Source organism: Peromyscus leucopus, chromosome 4, assembly GCF_004664715.2.
Source record: "Peromyscus leucopus breed LL Stock chromosome 4, UCI_PerLeu_2.1, whole genome shotgun sequence".
Taxonomy (NCBI): Eukaryota; Metazoa; Chordata; class Mammalia; order Rodentia; family Cricetidae; genus Peromyscus; species Peromyscus leucopus.
In genome coordinates, this window is record NC_051066.1 from 30,756,482 (window position 1) to 30,775,987 (window position 19,506).

Consider the following 19,506-nt stretch of genomic DNA (forward strand, 5'->3'; position numbering starts at 1 on the left):
GGGCCTTATCCATGAGTTGGTGAGGGCAGTAGCCTATTTCCATCATTTAAAGCAGGTACAGCTGCAGCTGGATAAAGGTCTGGGTCCTAGGTTGTAAGTGCATCATTCAGCTAGAGGGGGTGTTTGCACAGCCTAGCTATGTAGGATCCTGCTAAGTTGATCCCTGTGTTTGCTTCCTCACATGTGTGGAACCTTCCTTCAAACTTAAAAGATTTTTTTTTTTTTTAATTAGCTTACAAAGTAGCAGATTTCTTAAGGAAACTTATGGCTTTGCCATGCATCCTTAGTTTGGGTTGACCCCTACCCCCTCTTATATATTTCCACCCTCAGTATTCTGTCTTCTACCTTCATACTCCTTCCAACCCTCCCAGTTACAAATTCGAAATGTATTCTATATAGGCTTGAGTTCATAGAGATGACCTATCCTGTGTTTCTGCTCTGAGGCAAGACTTCAAATGCAGCTTTTAGTATTATGTGTTTTATATGCCTTATATTATGTTGTCTGACCTGTACTATTTGCAAGCTGATATAAAACTCCAATAATGTAGAGCTGATAGAATTAATTATAACACTGAAGCATTTGAGCTCTGAAATTTTAGCATGTTTTCCTCTAAGTTTTAGCTGCCATGTCAGACTTAGGGTGAGGGATCAGTCAGATTTTGGGGGCGTTTGTAAAGAACTAAGGCTTCAGGATCTAGTATGTCAAGGTGAAGCCAGGGTTACGAATGTGTGACTTTGACTAGGTTTAGACTCTTGGGAGCAGCAGCGGGAAGAATGGTTAAAGTGTGGTCAAGTGATTGGAAGTCAAGGTCTGAGCTAAATTTCAGTTCCTCACCTGCTGTTATATCAGCAGGTGCAGGCTGGTCCCCTGACTATGACCTGGGATTGTTACAACTTCTCATGCACATGCCTTTGTTACGTGTTGTAAGTAGGTTGAGTTTCATTGTGTGGGAATCCAGCCTGGAACGATGGTGATAGATCACAGAACCATGTTGCCTTGCCCTCTGGAGTGGTTGGTGTCGGTGTTTTTAGCCTGTAGTTCTTACCTGGGTGTTGGTAAAAGCAAAAAATACCAGCCCCTCTTTAAGTGTGTATGCCTTGTGCTCACTGTAGTCTGTCATTTCATGAAAGTTTCCTTTTTTGTTGTTTTTAGATATAATACTTTGCCAAGCAGAAGAACCCTGAAAAATTCAAGATTAGTCAGTAAGAAAGATGATGTTCATGTCTGTATCATGTGTTTACGAGCCATCATGAATTATCAGGTATGTGTTGAATTATCAGTATATGTTTGCTTCATTCCTTTAAAAGATTCTGATGTTAGCAGACTCAGATCTCTCTCTCTCTCTCTCTCTCTCTCTCTCTCTCTCTCTCTCTCTCTCTCTCTCTCTCTGTGTGTGTGTGTGTGTGTGTGTGTGTGTGTGTTTATATAACTCTTTGAAGTGACGATCATGATTTAATGAGATTCTATTCAGGAAAGTCTGATTTATTCTAATGCTCAATAAAAAAAAATGGATTAATGGTTTAAACCTCAGATTTCCAGGTTGGAGACTAGATACATGAGGGTCCAGGTTAGCATTCAAATCCAACATTGGAGTGTGAGGGGAATGTGTGAAGGCAAGCATGCTTTGGCCTTTCCCCACCAATTGAAGGTTTTCAGTGCTTCACCAGACAGACAGTCTTCTAGGTTCTGAGAATGCTGCAGTCCATAAAACTGTCTCAAGAGCTCACTTTCCAGAGAGGGTAAGCATGGTAGGACTGCGCCGCTAAAGTGTATAGCATTTCAGATCATAATGATGATGAAAAGAACCAAAGCCAGCCACCTCCACGGTGTACTTCGCAGGTCTTATGCCTGCAAATTCATGCAACCACACATCCCTGGGAGACTGGTAGTGTCACCTCCCCATTTTACTTTTGAGAAAACTGAATAGTTAAGCAATATCCTCCACAGTACATGGCTAATAAGTTGTACCAAGTTGGAATCCAGGTAGGCTTTGAACCCAGGGAATTATTATTGCTAAATACCACAGAAAAAAGGAATCAGAAGTAGGGATAGAAGTGTCAAAACTGTATATGCAGATTTAGATCGGCCACCAGAAGAGTGTCACTGAGGAGGTAGCAATCCCCAAAGGTAAATGAACTCAGCGAATAGAGGACAGGCTAGTAGAGAAAGAAGAATCTAGGCAGAGGGTAGGGCAAGTGTCAAGGTCCTGGAACAGGAAAGGAGGTCTGCTTGGCTGGGGCAGAAGGAGTAAGGAAAAGAGAAGATGAAAGCAGAAACAACAGGGATTATGTAGGATCTTTAGGCCAGTGAAAGACATGGCTTTGTTGCAATCAGAAAACGAGCAAGGCTTCTGTGTGTTTCGTGTTGGCCTGTGGGCACAGAGGCAAGAGGAGGTAAACTATTTCAGAGGTTACTGGCAGTAACTGGGTGAGTGTTGGTGGTGGTATGGCTCAGAACTATAGGAGGAGAGATGGGAAAAGTGGCCCTCTTTGGCTGGATGGTAAGGGCCGCAGCATTTGGTCGTGTATTGAGGGCAAAGGTGAGTAATGGGGCAGGTGCCAAGAGTTCATCCTGGGGCTGTAAGATGAAGTTGCCTCTGCTGGACTGCAGGGCCAGCAGGTTTGAGAGAGAGCATTAGGAAGTCCATTTGGCAGACTTTAATTGAAATATCTATTTGACGTACAAATAGTGATCTGAAGTGGGTACCTGGATAAGCCAGTCTGAATACTGAGGTGGAGGTGTGGGCAGGACATAGATATGTGAACATAATTAGCATAAAATGGTATGATCCTGGGCTAGTCAGTAGAGAGGAGGTCCTTAATATGAGCCCTAAAGGCCACTCCATTTAAATTTTGGAGAGAGAAAAGCCAAGAAGAAAGTCTGGGCAGCAGCCAAGAGGGTAGAAGCCAGCCAGAGGAAGTGCTACACTGTCTGATGCTCCTGATAAGTCATGCAGGATGAATGAGGGCCGCCCAGGGTCTTCAGCTAAGTGCACATCCCTGGTGATCCCAGCATGAGCAGTTTCAGGGCTGGGAGCGGAAAGGCCTCATGGGAGTGGCTTTCAAAGCACACAGTCAGAGGAAGTAAGAATCAAGGTCGTCCACCTTCCTCATGCTGAGACCCTTTAGTGCAGGTCCTCATGCTGTGGGGACCCCAACCATACAGTCATTTTCATTTCTACTTCATAACTGTCACTTTGCTATTGTCAGGAATAATAATAATAATAATAATAATAATAATAATAATTATTATTATTATTATTATTATTATTATTATTATTTTAGTTTTTTGAGACAGGGTTTCTCTGTGTAGCTTTGCGCCTTTCCTGGATCTTGCTTTGTAGACCAGGCTGGCCTCGAACTCACAGAGATCCGCCTGCCTCTGCCTCCTGAGTGCTGGGATTAAAGGCGTGCACCACCACCGCCCGGCCAGGAATTATAATGTATCTAGCAGATATGCAAGCTATCTGATAGGCAAGGGGTCGAGACCCACAGGTTGAGAACCACTGCTAAACTTCAAATCTTTGCTGTAAAGGCTAGCAGGGAAATGGGAAGGTGTAGCTGAACACAGGTTGTGGTGTCAAGCAAGGGTTCTGTATATATATATATATATACACACACACACACTAATTATAATGAATTAGTAGAGAAAGACAAATAAGCATGTAAAACTTTCAGTACATTGCATGGTTTTTTGTCTTTTTGAGACAGGATCTCAGGTAGACCAGGCTGGCTTTGAACTCTTGATCCTCTTACCTGCACAGGCCAAAGTGCTAGAGTTGCAGCTGTGTTCCCCTATGCTGGCTTATAGAATGTTCTTGAGTGATGAGAGGAAGTGAGGTTGGGGATTCAAGTGGAGGGGCTGGCCTCAGATTGGCCAAGAGGAGATAAACTGGGCAGATTAACTCTCCAGGAGCTTTAGAAAGTTTGCTTTAGCTTTTGTTTTTTTTAGATACGCCCTGCTGTGTGGCCCATGCTGACCTCTAACATGCTGTTTTCCAGCCTCAGCCTCAAAAGTTTTTTTTTTTCCTTATTTTTCTCTTGTCCATTGGTTGCATGTGTCTTCTCAGCATGAGAGAAGGAAGCTTAAATCTGTTTCAAGGCCAGCCTGCTCTACAGAGTGAGATCCAGAACAGGCACCAGAGCTACACAGAGAAACCCTATCTTGGGGGGAAAAAAAATAATAGAAGACACAATAGTTGCCCAGCTTATCAGAATCCAGATTCTTGATGTGTACTGGCTTGTTGGTATGAGTGGTGGAGAAGTGTGCATCTGAATGGCCGTTGCCAGAGGGTGGGGGGTGAGGGTAGTGGGGAGATGGACTAGAAGCTGGGAATGGTCAGCCCTAGGTGCATGGTGGAGTCATCCTGAATGTTTGAAAAATTCAGATTTCAGGGCTTTGTCTTTGAAATGCAGAGTAAGCTGATCTGGGCAGATCTCAGGAATTTAACCAGGGCTTAGTTTTATTTGGCCTTCACCGTGATTTGATGAGTATACAATTTTTGAATCACTAGAATAGAGGCTTTTCACTCATTTAATAAAGAAAAACACATTGTTCATTTATAAATAATGGAAGGATGCCTGTGAACAAAGTGCCCCTGACAATGGATGGCATCCTTAAAAATTTGAGGGAAGAAGTATGTTCTTGCACTAGTGTGCTAAGAGCCTAGCTGCCTTTCTAGAAGATAAGAGTTACATGAAGTGGAAATGTCAGTGGGTTTTGGCACTGTTGGGGATTGGATCTAGGGGCTCACTCATGGGAGGCAAGTGTTTGGTTTTTAATCAACATTGACATAGCTTGTAATGCGTTCTTTTCCCTCTCTGTATTTCAGTATGGTTTCAACATGGTCATGTCTCATCCACATGCTGTCAATGAGATTGCACTAAGTTTAAACAACAAGAATCCCAGGTAAGCATCCTTTGTAATGTTCAAGTCTGAATCTTACCAGGGAAGCAGGGGGCTAGTCAACACTTAACCATGTTAGGATTGAAAAATCTTCCAAGGGTGGCTTCCCCAAGCAAGACCAGCTGTAAACCCCTAGGCTGTGTAGAAAGTTCCCTCTGACCTGGCTAAACTCCTGCAGGGAGCAGAGATGAGCACTGGTGACAGCTCCTGCCCTTCACTCTTGTTTTACCTTTCGTTTCCTGGGCAACCTTGTTCTTTGAATCTCTAGTGAAGATTTTGATGGGCAGGAGCAGGTTGCCGGTTCCCCCAGGCATGGAGACCAGAGAGTACCGGTAAGGGTTTAGCTACACCAGTTATGTGAAAGCTGAGCAGCCCACCGTACCCTCCTCTGTCTCTTGAAACCTTTACACATGTAGCTTAGTTAAGAATCAAAAAAAGAGAAACAAACTGTGTGTGCATCCTTTCCTTTTCCACCCGCTGTCAAGGCCAGGACCACACATTGTAACCATTTTACTCACGGTTTGCTTTTTGATTGTTAAAGTACTTTGTTCTCTGGTGATTTCTGCCTTTCAGTTGTATAAGACTCTCTTCAGACACCCTTTTAAGAAAAATTATCTAGAAACTATTAATTCCTCTTTAAAAAAACCCTCTGATTATAAATTGGCTCTTTTAATTTCAAAGGGAAAACAAATTGTAAAGTTCTGTTTACATATTGGATATTTTGGTTTTGTGATTGCTTTCGCAGTTTACTAAAACCCTAAAATACTAAATTACTAAAATAGTCATGCTTCCCGGTTCCTGCCTTCCACCACAGGGAAGTCATCAGCCATTTTTCTTAAGACAATCAACATTGTGGAGTATCAGAACAGTCTTTGTTAAGAGGTTGGCAGTAGTTTTTATTCTAGAAAAAAAGGTGAAATACTAAAGTAATCTTATGATGAAGAAACAATGCTGTTTCTTTCTTCATATTTTATTTGCAAACTTTGAATTCATCTCTAGCTTCTTCTTCCAAATTGATTTCAGATGCAACTTTATTTTCTTGAGTCAGAGAAAATATTTTTTCTATTAATACAGCTGTAATCTGGCACTTTCCTGCTCTCCAGCATAAGAAGAAGAAATACTAGAAACTCGTCATGTGGAATTTTTAATGGCCCTTGTTCCAAAAGTAAAATACAAACATTAATTCCAGTTGATTTTGAATTTTGTCGTGTTATACTGTAGACAGTTAAAACTGACCACCCCCATGCACTCCACATTTACCGCAGATTGCATACCCAGGAAGGTCTCGGAATGTGCTCGGGGCCCTTCAGTTACTGAAGGCTTAATGGATGTGCGGGCCAGTGCTCAATTCCTTGAGTGTTCGTCCTGGAAGGAGCAGCTGACTCATTATGTCTCCTCGGTGATTTACGTGTTCCTTTCCTCTTGTTTTGACAGGACAAAAGCTCTCGTCTTGGAGCTCCTGGCAGCCGTTTGTCTTGTCAGAGGCGGGCATGAAATCATTTTATCAGCTTTTGATAACTTCAAGGAGGTAGGATGCATAGTTTCCATAAGAGTACACAAATGTGTCACATCTTTGAATAGAGCAGTTTACCTTTTCACTGATTCTGGGACTAAGGGAACACAAACAGCGGATTTTCTTCAGGTGTTACTGAGTCTTGGTTTAAGTGTCTTATGTGACTGAATGAAGCTTTCTTGGGGTGTCTCATTGCCATCACATGTTAAAACTGTTTGCAGTATTCATTTTCCTTTGGAGCATGGGGAACAGTCATTTGGCAAACAGGCTTTGATACGCACACATTGAATTAAAGTTTATATAGTGTAAATTCCAGTAAATTTTATGAACTCTTTCATCCTAATTCTCCCAGATCCTGTTTATTTTCATTGCTTTGCTGGATGCTATCTATGTAAAACCCACCAAACCTGTCAAATAAGGACATCCATTGTAGGATTTTATAATCTTAACTGAGAGGTGCTATTATACATGCACATGCATGCATGCTCAAACACCCCCCCCCCCACAAACCTACTCCCCCCTCCCCCCACACTGGGAGGTTAAAACTGGGTGTGGAGGTAGACAGACCTGAGATCCCAAGCACTGAGGCAGGACATGGGGTAAGGTTAGAGAAGATGTAAAATGATGATTTGGCTACATAGTGAGTTCCAGGCCAACCTGGGCTGCATGGGACTCTGGTGTTCTCCCCAGCAATAAAAACACCACCAACAACAAATCAGCGGACCTATTTGGTTGAAATAGAGACTGAGCGCTGGAGATATGGTTCAGTGGTATCAGTGTAGGTGGTATGGCATTCACTTAGCATGTACGAAGTCCTAAGTTCAGGTTCCTGTACTAGTGGGAAGGAAGACTGAGCTCAAAACAGAGGTAATATGTAAGTGAGTCTGCCACGAAAATATCGAGACATCTCTACTAAGGAAGAAGCCAGTTTTCCTTTGGGGTAGTAGGCAATGCTGTGGCCAAGCAGACTGACTGCCTCCATATTCCTCCTGTCTATGCCATATCTCAGTGCACTTTGAGTGGGGAAAATTACAAACAGCCCTGGGAGAATGCTGAAGGCTGTCAGAGCTCCAGGTTGTTAGGATGCTTGGCCAAGGTATGCCTTAGCCTGGCAATACTATTTAATTCCAAATATTTCTGCATTAAGACTGAAGCTAGCCAGGTGGTGGTGGCACATGCCTTTAAACCCAGCACTCGGGAGGCTGGGTTGATCTCTGTGAGTTTCAGGGCAGTCTAGTCTACACAGTGAATTCCAGGACAGCCAGGGCAGTATAGAGAGACCAGGTCTCAATCAATCAATCAGTCTTCAAGCCAAGCTAATTTAAATATGGTTCCCTTCGGGGCTTCCAGAGGTGCTCTGTCATCTTTTCTGAATATCTCTGGAAAAGGATGTGAATATGTTTCTTGAGCACCAACTATACACCAGTGCAGAACCAGCCACAGACACATCTTTAATGGTTTAATTTTATAGAAGAATTTCAGGTAGCTGGTATACCCACAGCAACACGGGCAGTCAGTCAGTGGCCATGCTAGGCTCAGCATCTGCTCTAATTCTGAACTTCTTAGGTGTCTGTGACTCTCCTGAGGGAAATAAAATAAAGGAAATGCTGAATTTGACAGGACTTCAGAGCTATCCTCCTGACTGCCTGGAGAGAGGGGGCGGGGTGCTGTGGTTCTGTCATGGCTGTCGAGCTTTTAACCTCTGAGCACTGGGCTTTGGCCAGTTGCTCCTCATTCTAGCCAGTACTTAATGATTCTGATGCATATCTGTGCTGTTAATGCCAATCAGGGAGACCACCAAATAATGCCTTTAAAAATAAATATATTCAGCCTCAGTGGTGGTGAAACCATACCTGAGTTCTAAGAGGATAATGAATAATAGGGAATCTTTATGTTCATATCTGGCTTCCAAAACAAATGAACTTCAGAGGTCAGAATAAATGCTTGTTTGTGAGTCTATATATCATGTGTAAATATATATACATTTTATATCTACAAATAAGGAAGTGTATTTGGGAGGATATGTTTAAAATGCAAGGTAAATAGCATATATTGCTGATATAATCCCCAAATCCTTACCATGAGGCCACACTTGAAAATATCACATCGCCGGGCGTTGGTGGCGCACGCCTTTAATCCCAGCACTCGGGAGGCAGAGCCAGGCGGATCTCTGTGAGTTCGAGGCCAGCCTGGGCTACCAAGTGAGCTCCAGGAAAGGCGCAAAGCTACACAGAGAAACCCTGTCTTGAAAAACCAAAAAAAAAAAAAAAAAAAGAAAATATCACAGACTATTTCAATACCACATTGAGAATATCACATGCCAAATCTCTTCTACACTGGAAACACTTACTATATGTTTATTCATGACCTTAGTCATAATAGATCTCATATCCTGTAATATAACTTTAATAACCCTCTGGTTATATTGTAAGTCAAATTATATATTAAAATTATATCAGTTTGAATTAAAGCTCTCCATTTAGGATGTGCTTTAGTTTTGTTTTCTCATACTTATTCATAGCAAATACACAGATACATGCAGAATTGATTCAGATCTTCCTATGTCAGGAATTTCTGTGTCAAAATTGTGTGTGTTTTAGTTATTTAGGGGATAGCACGTGCTTAGTTGAAGTAAAAGGAACTCCTAAATCCAGTCACTGGCAGGTAATGAATAAGGTGAAATTATGACTTGTCTGTATTTAAAGCCTTAACAAAAGCAGCAGTTTGTGGAATCCCTTATCCGTTCTGGTGGCTTAGGTTCTGTTTCTCTTGGCTTCCACCTTTGCATCTGAGAGACCATGCCATGTGGCTGAGCACCACACATTTGTGTGTTCTTTGCCTGCATTTGCCTGTGGGACAAAATATACTGCCGTTCAGCTCAATGCTCCTCATATTCCTTTCTTTTCAGTTACCATAGCAAGCACTTGACCCACCATCTTCTGGTCCTAGGAGTCTTGCCCTGGGTGTTCTCACACCGTTTTGTTTGTTTGTTTGTTTTTTCAAAGACAGGGTTTCTCTCTCTATCTTCATCTGTTCTGGAATTCACTCTGTAGATCAAGCTAGCTTCAGACTCACAGAGATTCACCTCTGCCTCCTGAGTGCTGGGATTAAAGGTGTGGGCCACCACCGCCTAGCTGTATTCTCACATCTAAAGTATATATTTAGGAATAGGAAGCACACAGCTTAATGGAATCTGAAGGATGTTAACCCAATTTTATAGGACATTGCTTATTAGGGTGAGGTTGGGTCTAAGGCCGACTAAGCAAGGCTATGTATTACCTCAACGTGTATGATGGTGAGTGAATTTTAGTGATATAACTTTAGATGGCAGCTTGTACCCTAAAACAGTAGTGTGAATGGTTGAAGACTAGATCATTAGTAGGTAACCACTGTTCTTCTCAGATTTTTCTTCTCTAAGAACAATTAAATAAAAGGAATTAACACATCTGGTTTTGGTGTTGAAGTGTCTCCTCATGAAAATTTATGGTCCTGAAATGAGGACCAGGGTGAGAACAAAGGGCCATCTGTTTTTCCTTATTGGTTCGTTTAGCCATATGGAAAGACGACCGTCTTCTCAAAGTTCATTCTTAGTTGCATGGCTGCATACATTTTTGAGCGTTGAATCTGTGAGATAGAAAGAAACACTTGGATTTATAGGAGCACTTTCGGTGTTTGAATTAGTTCAGGGTCTTCTTTGTAAGAAGCAGAATCTTACTCTAACATACGGAAGAGAGGGTAGATGAAGGAGCTCAAGAAACCAGAGATATGAGGAAGAGCCTAAGAGCAGCCATAGAGAACGGACAGGCATTGCGGATGTGGCTAGCCTGTGGCAAGCCTGCAGATGCTTCCTTGAGCTGAGCCATCCTCAGCACCGTGGAGTTCTGGTCATGCTCCTTCTTTTTTCCCAAGCAGCATGTACCTTGTCTAGAAACCCATGGGCTCATAAAAACCCTGCCTACTCTGTAGGGCTTTGACCAACCCTCACTGTAGATTCAGAAAGTTTCTAGTTCCGTTTCCCACACATTTTCAACCTGGACCTTGTTCACACCCTTTTCCTTAACCTTCCACCTTTTGTTATATTCTTGGGTATACTTGAGAAAATGCCCTACTTTTAAAAGGCACTTTCAAAACATGGCAAGGAAAGCTCCCACTTGGGGTCACAGGAAAAGTACCAAGACCTAGAAGACTGTGATAGAACAACCCGTTGTAACACCATTGATAAAACCTGGTGGTTTTGAGCCACCAGCTCTCCCAGGCTGCTGGAAGGTATCCCTGGACTACTTCAGGATTCCAGATCAGTTGTAACAGTTTTCATCTGCTTCTGTAATGACAACATCTGACTTAAGCAAATGTGAGAGCCTCAGTTTGGTTAGTAAAGCCCTACCCCCTTCACTTCTGATCTTCCAGTATAGGTACATAGAACCCTCTAAAATGAGTCACTCAAGGCCACCAGCTCTCTTGTATGCAAGACTTTTGGCAGTACCCATTATCCCCCTCTAGTTGCTAGAAGACTTCCTAAGAAGACTGATGTGGTTTAGCTTCTGAATATCTGAAAGCACTCATACTATACATTATTAAGTTGATTTAAGAAAGCCTATTGTCTTAGGGTTTCTGTTGCTGTGAAGAAACACCATGACCACAGCAACTCTTTTAAAGGAAAACATTTAATTGGGTCTGGCTTACGGTTCCAGAGGTTTGGTCCATTATCATCATGGAAGGAAACATGGTGGCGTGTAGGCAGACATGGTGCTGAAGAGGTAGCTGAGAGTTCTACATCTTGATCCACAGGCAGAAGGATATTGTGTGCCACCCTGGGTGTAGCTTGAGCAAATGAGACCTCAAAGCCTACCCCCACAGTGACACATTTCCTCCAACAAGACCGCACCTACTCCAAAAAGGCCACACCTCCTAATAGTGCCACTCCCTATGGGCCAAGCATTCAAACACAGGAGTCAATGGTGGCCATACCTATTCAAACCACTATACCTGTCAAGTGTTATTCACAGTGGTCCAAACTGGAAAGGAAGAAAAACAGACATTTTTGTGTGTTCCAAGAATCCCTCTGCGTTTAATTTCATTGACTTCATCAGTATTTGAGGGCATGGGTTATGAATCCAGTATGGACCGTCCAGGTAACTCTGGAAGTATTAAACATTTTAAACATGGAAGGCCAACTCTTAAGCCATGGGAGCCATAGTCCTAGAGTGTGTGCATTGCATTATATCAGCCTTATAATGTTCATTGACATTGTGTGTGTGTGGATAAAGCATCACCCCAGCAGTAGTTTTACTAAACTCTTAGATTCTGTGGGTCAGGATTCAGACTGGTTTGCCTGAGGCTCTCTCCACTTTTACTGTAGCTAGGGTCTCCCAGGGAAGATATAACTGACTAGAAGGCTTCTTCACCAAGACATCCTGTGGTGGTAATCTAATTACACTGAAATGTGATTTTGATTGTATGTTAATAAATAAAGTTGCCCGGGGGTCAGAGCTATTAGAGCCATAGCAAGAGTGTGTCAGTGGTGGCACACGCCTTTAATCCCAGAAAGCCAGCCTTTAATCCCAGGGAGTGGTGATATAAAGCAAAAAGATATATAGGGCGTGAGACCCAGAAACTAGAAGCATTTGGCTGGTCAAACCTGATGTATCTTAATCTGGAACAAATCCATAGCCTCTGGCTTTCTGTGAAAACAAAAGCAGAGTCTCCTTTCCAAAGTAACACATCCTTATATCCAAATTTTAAAGTCAAGATATCTTTAATATATACATATTGGTTTAACTCAACATCTTTTACGATCAAATGTTTTTCTGCAGTTAAAAATCCCAAAGACAATATAATCCAAACTCTCTGTGTGATATCCATCTTTACATGGCTTATTTTTTATATTACTTTTACTTTCTCTTTAAAGACTTTATTTTTTTAAACTTTCTATTTCTTTATATAACTGTCTATGTTCCTTTTCCTCTCTCTAATCCACCACGCAGCTTAATGTGCCACTTGCAGAGGCCTCATTCCCGCCATACTGCAGGTCAAGCACACATGCCAGGAACCCGCCAGTAATTCAAACCGGCGGCTGCCGCTCATTTGAGAGAGAGAATTAGGAACTGTGGGGCGTTTACCGACGTCACCGTTCCTGGAGAACTTACCGACGTCACCGCTCCGTGTGTTGAGTTCTGAATCCTCTTTACCACCACGCGAGGATTCTTCTCAGATCACACTTTATTGGAGCGCCTCTTGGTTAAGGGACTTTGTCTTTAGTATTTTTTTTTAACACCGGCCTTTATCCCTGTTCATTTGTCCTTTTTCTTTAGTCCCTCTTTTTTTCTTCCCTTTTTTTCTTCCCTTTTTTTCTTTAGCCCTTTTTTTCTTTAGCCCCACGTTCGGGCGCCATTTGTAGCTAGAGTGTTTTTTCTGCCTTGCCCACAGTCAGGACAAATCTCTGCCACCCACCAGTCCCACAGCCGCTCAAACCCAACCAAGTAAACACAGACACTTATATTGCTTTCAAACTGTATGGCCGTGGCAGGCTTCTTGCTAACTGTTCTTATAGCTTAAATTGATCCATTTCTATACCTTGCCACATGGCTCATGGCTTACTGGCATCTTCACATGCTGCTTGACATGGCTGCAGCCGCCGCCATGACCAGAGACACTGCAGCTGCCGCCATGACAAGAAGCATGTGAAGGTGCTGGTAAGCCACCAGCCAAGTGGCAAGATATAGATTATAGAAATGGATTAATTTAAGATATAAGAATAGTTAACAAGAAGCCTGCCACGGCCATACAGTTTGAAAGCAATATAAGTCTCTGTGTTTACTTGGTTGGGTTTGAGCGGCTGTGGGACTGGTGGGTGGCAGAGATTTGTCCTGACTGTGGGCAAGGCAGAAAAAACACTCTAGCTACAACATCCAGTTTGGAATCTGTGATTTTTTGAAAGCTGGGCTCAACTGGGACTGGCATCCAGGGTGGTCCCTGTAGAACTGCTCAAGGTCATGGCTCCTGGCAGTCAGCTGAGAGTGCTGTTGGAAGGGCATTGGGGAAGCATGTGCCAGGGTCAGAGGCTTAGAAGTCATACAGTGTTACTTTTACGTTCTGTGGGTTGCCAGTAAGGCCCTCAGACCACTCCAGGTCCAAGGTGAGATGAGGCAGGGGGACAACAACTGTGGATAGCTTTGGAAAATATAGTTTGACTATAGAGGAACAGAACTAATGGAAAGTACACACATGTATATATGTCTGTAATGTTTGCATATTTTATAAAAGGGGACTTACGGATTGGTGATAACATCATTGTAGGAACTAAGTAGTCCAACAGTAGCTGACTATCTGCTGAAGAGACTGAGAATCTGTCAGTCTGTGAAGCCACATGCCCCAGGAATCGCAAACTGGTGCTAGAGTCTGGCGCTCCCTAGGGAGCTGTTGGTGTTGAGTCCACACTGAAAAGCTGAAGAAGCTGGAGTTGAATGTCTGTAGATGGTGGCAGCAGCCATAGTCATACTTAGCAGAAAGAATGGTGCTTGCCTGCAACGCGCCAGTTTCCTCTTCCAACTCCTTTGCTCCCAGTCTTCAGCCTGTCGCATGGTGCCACCCACACTAAGGGTCGGTCCTTTCCCCTCGATTACCCCCACACATCAGTCCCCTCTGGAAACTTCCACTGATACCACATCCAATGGTGGAGCTCCACTCTGCTGAGAGAGACATTGCCCTGTGCAGGCAGGTTGACACTGAGTACCAGGCATCACACTGGCCTTAGTAGCTGTAGGGGAATTATCTACAGATTTATAGTTGTTTTTCATCTTCCTTTTGCCTCTTTGTTCAGGGCAAAGATTGATTTTTCCTCATAATAAAAAGCTTGATAGGCCTTTTTGTTTTTGTTTTTTTCAAGACAAGGTTTCTTTATGTAGCCTTGCCTGTCCTGGAACTCTCCTGGTAAACCAGGTGACCTCAAGCTCACAGAGATCCGCCTGCCTCTGCCTCCCAAGTGCTGGGATTAAATGTGTTCGCCACCACTGCCCCGGTTGACAAACTTTTTGATTGATTCTAGGAAGGGTGGTTACTGCTTGTTTGAAGTAAGTGATCTTGAGAGTCTTCCTAGAGGGGAAAGGAAACATTGCCTAGAGTTTCCAAGTTTGTTTCCTGGTAATGAGCATGTTCTGATCATTAGTGCCTTCGTCCTCTAGTAAGGAAGTGAACATTGCTGGCTGAAAGGTGAGTCCTTACTGAAGAATACTCACTACATGAGCTCTGTCAGGAACATTGATGAGTACTGGAAAGTAAGAAATAAACTGTAGTGCCCGCGCCGCCGCCCCACCCCCCCAGCAAAGGGGAAGCCTCTCAGGCCAGTTGAAGAAGGAAATACATTTTTTGACAGTTGAAATACTAGGAGTTGAAAAGGTAAATGGAAGGTGTTAGCCAAGAAGGTGAACAGTTGATAAAGCAAGGGGTCGGTCTCTCTCTCTCTCTCTCTCTCTCTCTCTCTCTCTCTCTCTCTCTCTGTATGTTTACTTAAGGCAGATGAATTAGAAGAACTCTGAGACAAATGTGTCTGACTTTAAGCTAAATAAGAGTCCTCCTCCTCATCATCAATATTGGCAGAAAGCTTCAAACTCCTTAGGTATCCCAAGCTGGCCTTTCGGGGAAGCATTTCTTGTCTCAGCCGCTTGGGCGCTGTGATTACAGGGGTGTGCCACTGTGCCTGCCTCCCTCAATACTAGTTGCTGCTGTAACAGATAACTATAAACCTAGTGACTTTAAAATGTCACTTATTCTTTTTAATCTTACTGTCTTGTGCAGCGCGTCTGAAGCAAATCAATGGAGTGGTGTTCTGCAGAGTCCTGGAGAACGCCTGGCATTTTGCTGTTTAACTTCTATATTCCTTGGTTCATGCCTTCCTTCAGCTTCCAAGACAGCAGCATAGCACCTGTCTCTACCTCTTTTGGTTATCTGATTTTCTGATTCTTTGGCTCCCCTCCTTTAAGGAACCCTGTGATAACATTTAACCAACTCAGATAATCTCCTGATCTCAAACCCCTTAACTTAATAAATATCCATGAAGCCCCTTGTGCCACGTAAGGGAGCATAGTCACAGGACCAGTTCTGAGGACAGTCACCCTGGTGCAAAGAGCACATTATTTACCAACATAGCAGTAAAGAGAAATAAGGATGCCATGTTGCATCAAGGTGGTCTTTTAATGAAGTTTCAGAACTTGTGTTTTCCCTAAATCTCTACTTGAAAAAGTGCCTTAAAGGCCGGGCGCTGGTGGCACACGCCTTTAATCCCAGCACTCGGGAGGCAGAGGCAGGCAGATCTCTGTGAGTTCGAGGCCAGCCTGGTCTACAAAGCGAGATCCAGGAAAGGCGCAAAGCTACACAGAGAAACCCTGTCTCAAAAAAACCAAAAAACCAAAAAGAAAAAAAAAAGAAAAGAAAGAAAAAAGAAAAGAAAAGTACCCCAAGCATGAGACGAGAAAGTGGGGAGTGTTCATAAAAGGGGCCATGGCTGATAACACAGTCTTTGTGTTTCCAAAGCCTCAAAGAAGGTGCAGTGGAGGAACTGAAGTCTCCAGTACTGACTGTTACACTCTATTAGTAAAGACATTATTCTTGGGTTTTAGGCTGAAACCCCCTTGTCAACAGAGCCAGCTTGAGATCGCTCTGATGAGGCAAGGAGTGAGTTGGCCTAGGTGGCCTGTTTCAGAATTTGCCATTGATGTTTTGGATCCATGGGCTTTTTCCTACCCTGACAGCCAGCTGCTGTTTGAATTTACTTCTAAAATCTGCAGGATCTTCTTTCTCTGTGAGCCTGGGGGAGCAAAAAGAAAAATAAAGAGAAAGCAGGATAGGATCAAGGTGCTCAGAGGCACACCCGGTTATTCAGTGACCTGGCTAGCAGTGATGGAGGCACTTTTGCTCATCGAGACTTTAATGCAGACCTTTTCCCAGCTGGAGTACAATCTAGACAAAGAGGAGCTTCGTTTTCTTAATGGAACAGCCACTTAAAAAACAGGGTGTTGCTTCCCCTGCATTTTTATCCACATGAAATACCTTCTAAACCTATGCCCCCTGGCAACTGTAAAGCATTGCCACGTGTGTCCTCCTTTCGTATTCTTGGAAGAAAAGCATGCCCCTGAGAGAAGCAGCAGGAGCTGCATGCTGCTGGAGACATGCAGTGTCTCACAGGCTTGGGTGCTTGGTTTCCAAGCCTGGAACTTTCCTTCAGAACTAGTTCTGTGTGTGTTCTCTGGTGGTAAAGGACATGTGGACCATGTGAAGGGCAGTGTGTGGATTATAACATTCAAGTCCAATCTATTAACAGCTTTGGTGATACCAACTCCAGGAAACATTAGAATGGAGGTTTTCAGCTCCTCATTAGACTTTGGCAGTCATGTCCAGCATTGATTTCTGCAGAGCCATGTTCAGTGTCTGTTTTAGGGCCACTTTGCTTTCTTCTGTGTCCATACCCCCTTCCCTTTCCTCTGTCCTCCCTGCCTCCCTGCCTCCTTCTCTGTCTTTATCCTATACGGACGTGTATGGCAAAGATGCATTAACAATACCCTTGTCTTGTTGCTGGGTATGACGGTACGTGCCTACAGTTCTAGCACTTGGGGGACAGAAGCAAGAGGTTAGGTCATTTGAAGCTTCAGTGAGCTTGAAGCTAGTCTAGACGCCACGAGACCATACCTCAAAAGAAATAGAATTGCTGTCCAGAGACTTAGCATTTCAGATTCGTTCTAGCTGCTTTTCAAGGTAGTTTCTATTATGTGAAAATAGAAAAAATTTGTGTCATCAGATTTGTAAGCAGACAGTTGTTTTAATGGTTTGAGGGTCTAGTGCTAAGTGCTCCATTGGTTAGGTTCAGTCATAGCTCTAGCATAGTTCTGGGAGGGTAGACATGTTATCTGGGAAGAAGGGTAAGATAAGTCACATTTGTGTGTACTTATGTATATGTGTTAATATATGCATAATCACATAAAGATGCTGTGTGGACAGCAGTAAAACTCTAAAAAAGCAAGTGACGAGATGTTCTGCTCCTATCGGTCGGTGTCTTGGTTTCTGCTGTATGGCTGGACAGTCCCCTGTTTACATTTTATGCATCTAGTTTTCTTTCCTAGAGATGCTTGGTTATTCTTCATGTAACATCTGTGCTCACCACCCTTTCCTTGAGAACTGCTAAACAAACTCAGGTCATGGGAATGTCTAGAGAGTGGTTGAGCCAGCATATTTATTTCTTAGCATGTAGAGACAGTAAAAGGCAGGGTAGGTGTCCCACACAGTTTCTTTGCCTTGGTAAAGGCAGGACTGACTGTAATAGGGATTTAGATAAAGAGTAAATGTGCACCAAGTTCAGCAGTAAGAGAGAGAGTTTCCAGACTTAAAGAATAATTACTTATTTTCAATTCTTTATTATAATTAAACCCAAAATGCTAGGTAGTTAACCTTTGAATCAAGCTGCAATTTCATTTGGAATTGAAACATTTATGAAACACAAGCAGGTTTTTATGTATGTGAGGTCTAAAGTAAATATCTCAGGGTTTTGTCTCATGCTTTCTTTCATAATCATGAATAGTAATTTTTGGAACGAAGACTTGAACACAGTTGTTGATTCTGTTTCATCCTCTCCTCTATTGTGAGTATCAGTAAATCTGTCTTGTATATGAAAAAGGCTTATACGTAGTTCAAAGTAGAGAAAATACTAGAATGTTTTCTGTCATTAAAATTTGATTATATATTGTTTACTTAATGCCACCAGGATAATGCCTATTGTTAATTCCTGGGTATATCCTGTGAGTAAGGAATAGGAACGGAGGTTCCGTGTAAGTGGGCCTGCCCTCATTCTAAGCTTCTCCGCTGGGGTTGTCACCACTCAACTCTGGGTTTGGAGCCAGTCTGACATGACATGTTGTCATGATCTAAGCACTTTCTAAACAGGTTTGCACATGTTTTCTTCCATTTTCCCACTGAAAAGCAAGCATGATAGGAACGGTTACAGATGAGGTGGATTCTTGGGGTGGGTTAAATTACTAGTAAAATTCAGGGTAGACTGAGCTGTTTGTAGGCCCAATGAGAGAGGTGGTGCCTTTTGAGCAGGATTATTTGGGGAAAAAAAGAAAAAGGATTTAGCTGGGTGGTGGTGATGTACACTTTTAATCTCAGCATGCAGGAGGCAGAGGCAGGTGGATCTCTGTGAGTTTGAGGCCCGCTTGGTCTTCAAAGGCTGTTACATAGAGAAACCCTGTCTCAAACCTCCATTCCCAATAAAATTAAATTAAAAAAGGGACTTGATTTGGTGGAGAAAATTCTAAGAACAAAGAGATTGGAAATGTAAGTCAGAATACATGCCTAAATCAGGAATATATCTGGGGCCCATTTTATAGAACACCGCCTAGTAAGAGAGAGTGTGGTCAGGAACTTAGACACTTCCTATTTTCTAAGTTCTGGAATTCAGATGTCTCCTGTAGTCAACCAATTCCATAATTTATGATTCTATATGAAATTTTGTTGTGCATGCTGTAAGTATAATAGTTCTAAAGAGTTCAGTGCCTCTTTGACTGCGGCCATAAAATCTAGCCAAGATCATGTTATAATAGGTGCTTTGATTTAAAGACAACAGAAGTCACATAGCCAAGGCTAGGTGTGAGCCTTGTAACACAGTTTAAAGTAGATCACATGGTTTATGCTGGTGTTACTCAGCTTCATGTTATGATAATGAAAGATGAGACACAATTATAAAGAGAAATAGATTTCTTTTCATTCATGCTCCTGGAAATTTTAGTCCAAGATCAGGTGAGCCTATTGCTTTGGGTCCCTGGTGAGTCCCATCTATCATGGTAGGAGCACATAGGATAGCAAACCGTTTATGCTGTGAACTCAGTGAGGACTGGAAAGGGCCAGCTTCCTGCATTCCTCTTTGGGGCTACCCACAATGAACTGAGAGCTACCCTTAGGCCCTACTTGTAAGTCCACAGTGCCTCCTAATCATACCTTCTAGGCGCCAAGCCTTTAGCATATGTACCTTTGGGGGGCACACCACATTCCTCCTACAGCAAACTGTACTGATGAGCTTTCCCAGTTCTCCTTTCTGTCCACT

The 19,506-nt window shown here is 42.9% G+C and overlaps 1 protein-coding gene across 10 annotated transcripts in view; it reads left to right on the forward strand.

The window, feature by feature from the left end:
• Window positions 1–19,506, forward strand: part of Fmnl2 (formin like 2) — a 296,835-nt gene that overhangs the window by 226,087 nt on the left and 51,242 nt on the right. For all 10 annotated transcript variants that reach the window (XM_037204787.1, XM_028875642.2, XM_037204788.1 and 7 more), the window contains 3 exons: window positions 1,154–1,262; window positions 4,833–4,909; window positions 6,341–6,434. In XM_037204787.1, the coding sequence (XP_037060682.1) occupies window positions 1,154–1,262; window positions 4,833–4,909; window positions 6,341–6,434 (280 nt within the window). The remainder of the gene's footprint in view (window positions 1–1,153; window positions 1,263–4,832; window positions 4,910–6,340; window positions 6,435–19,506) is intronic.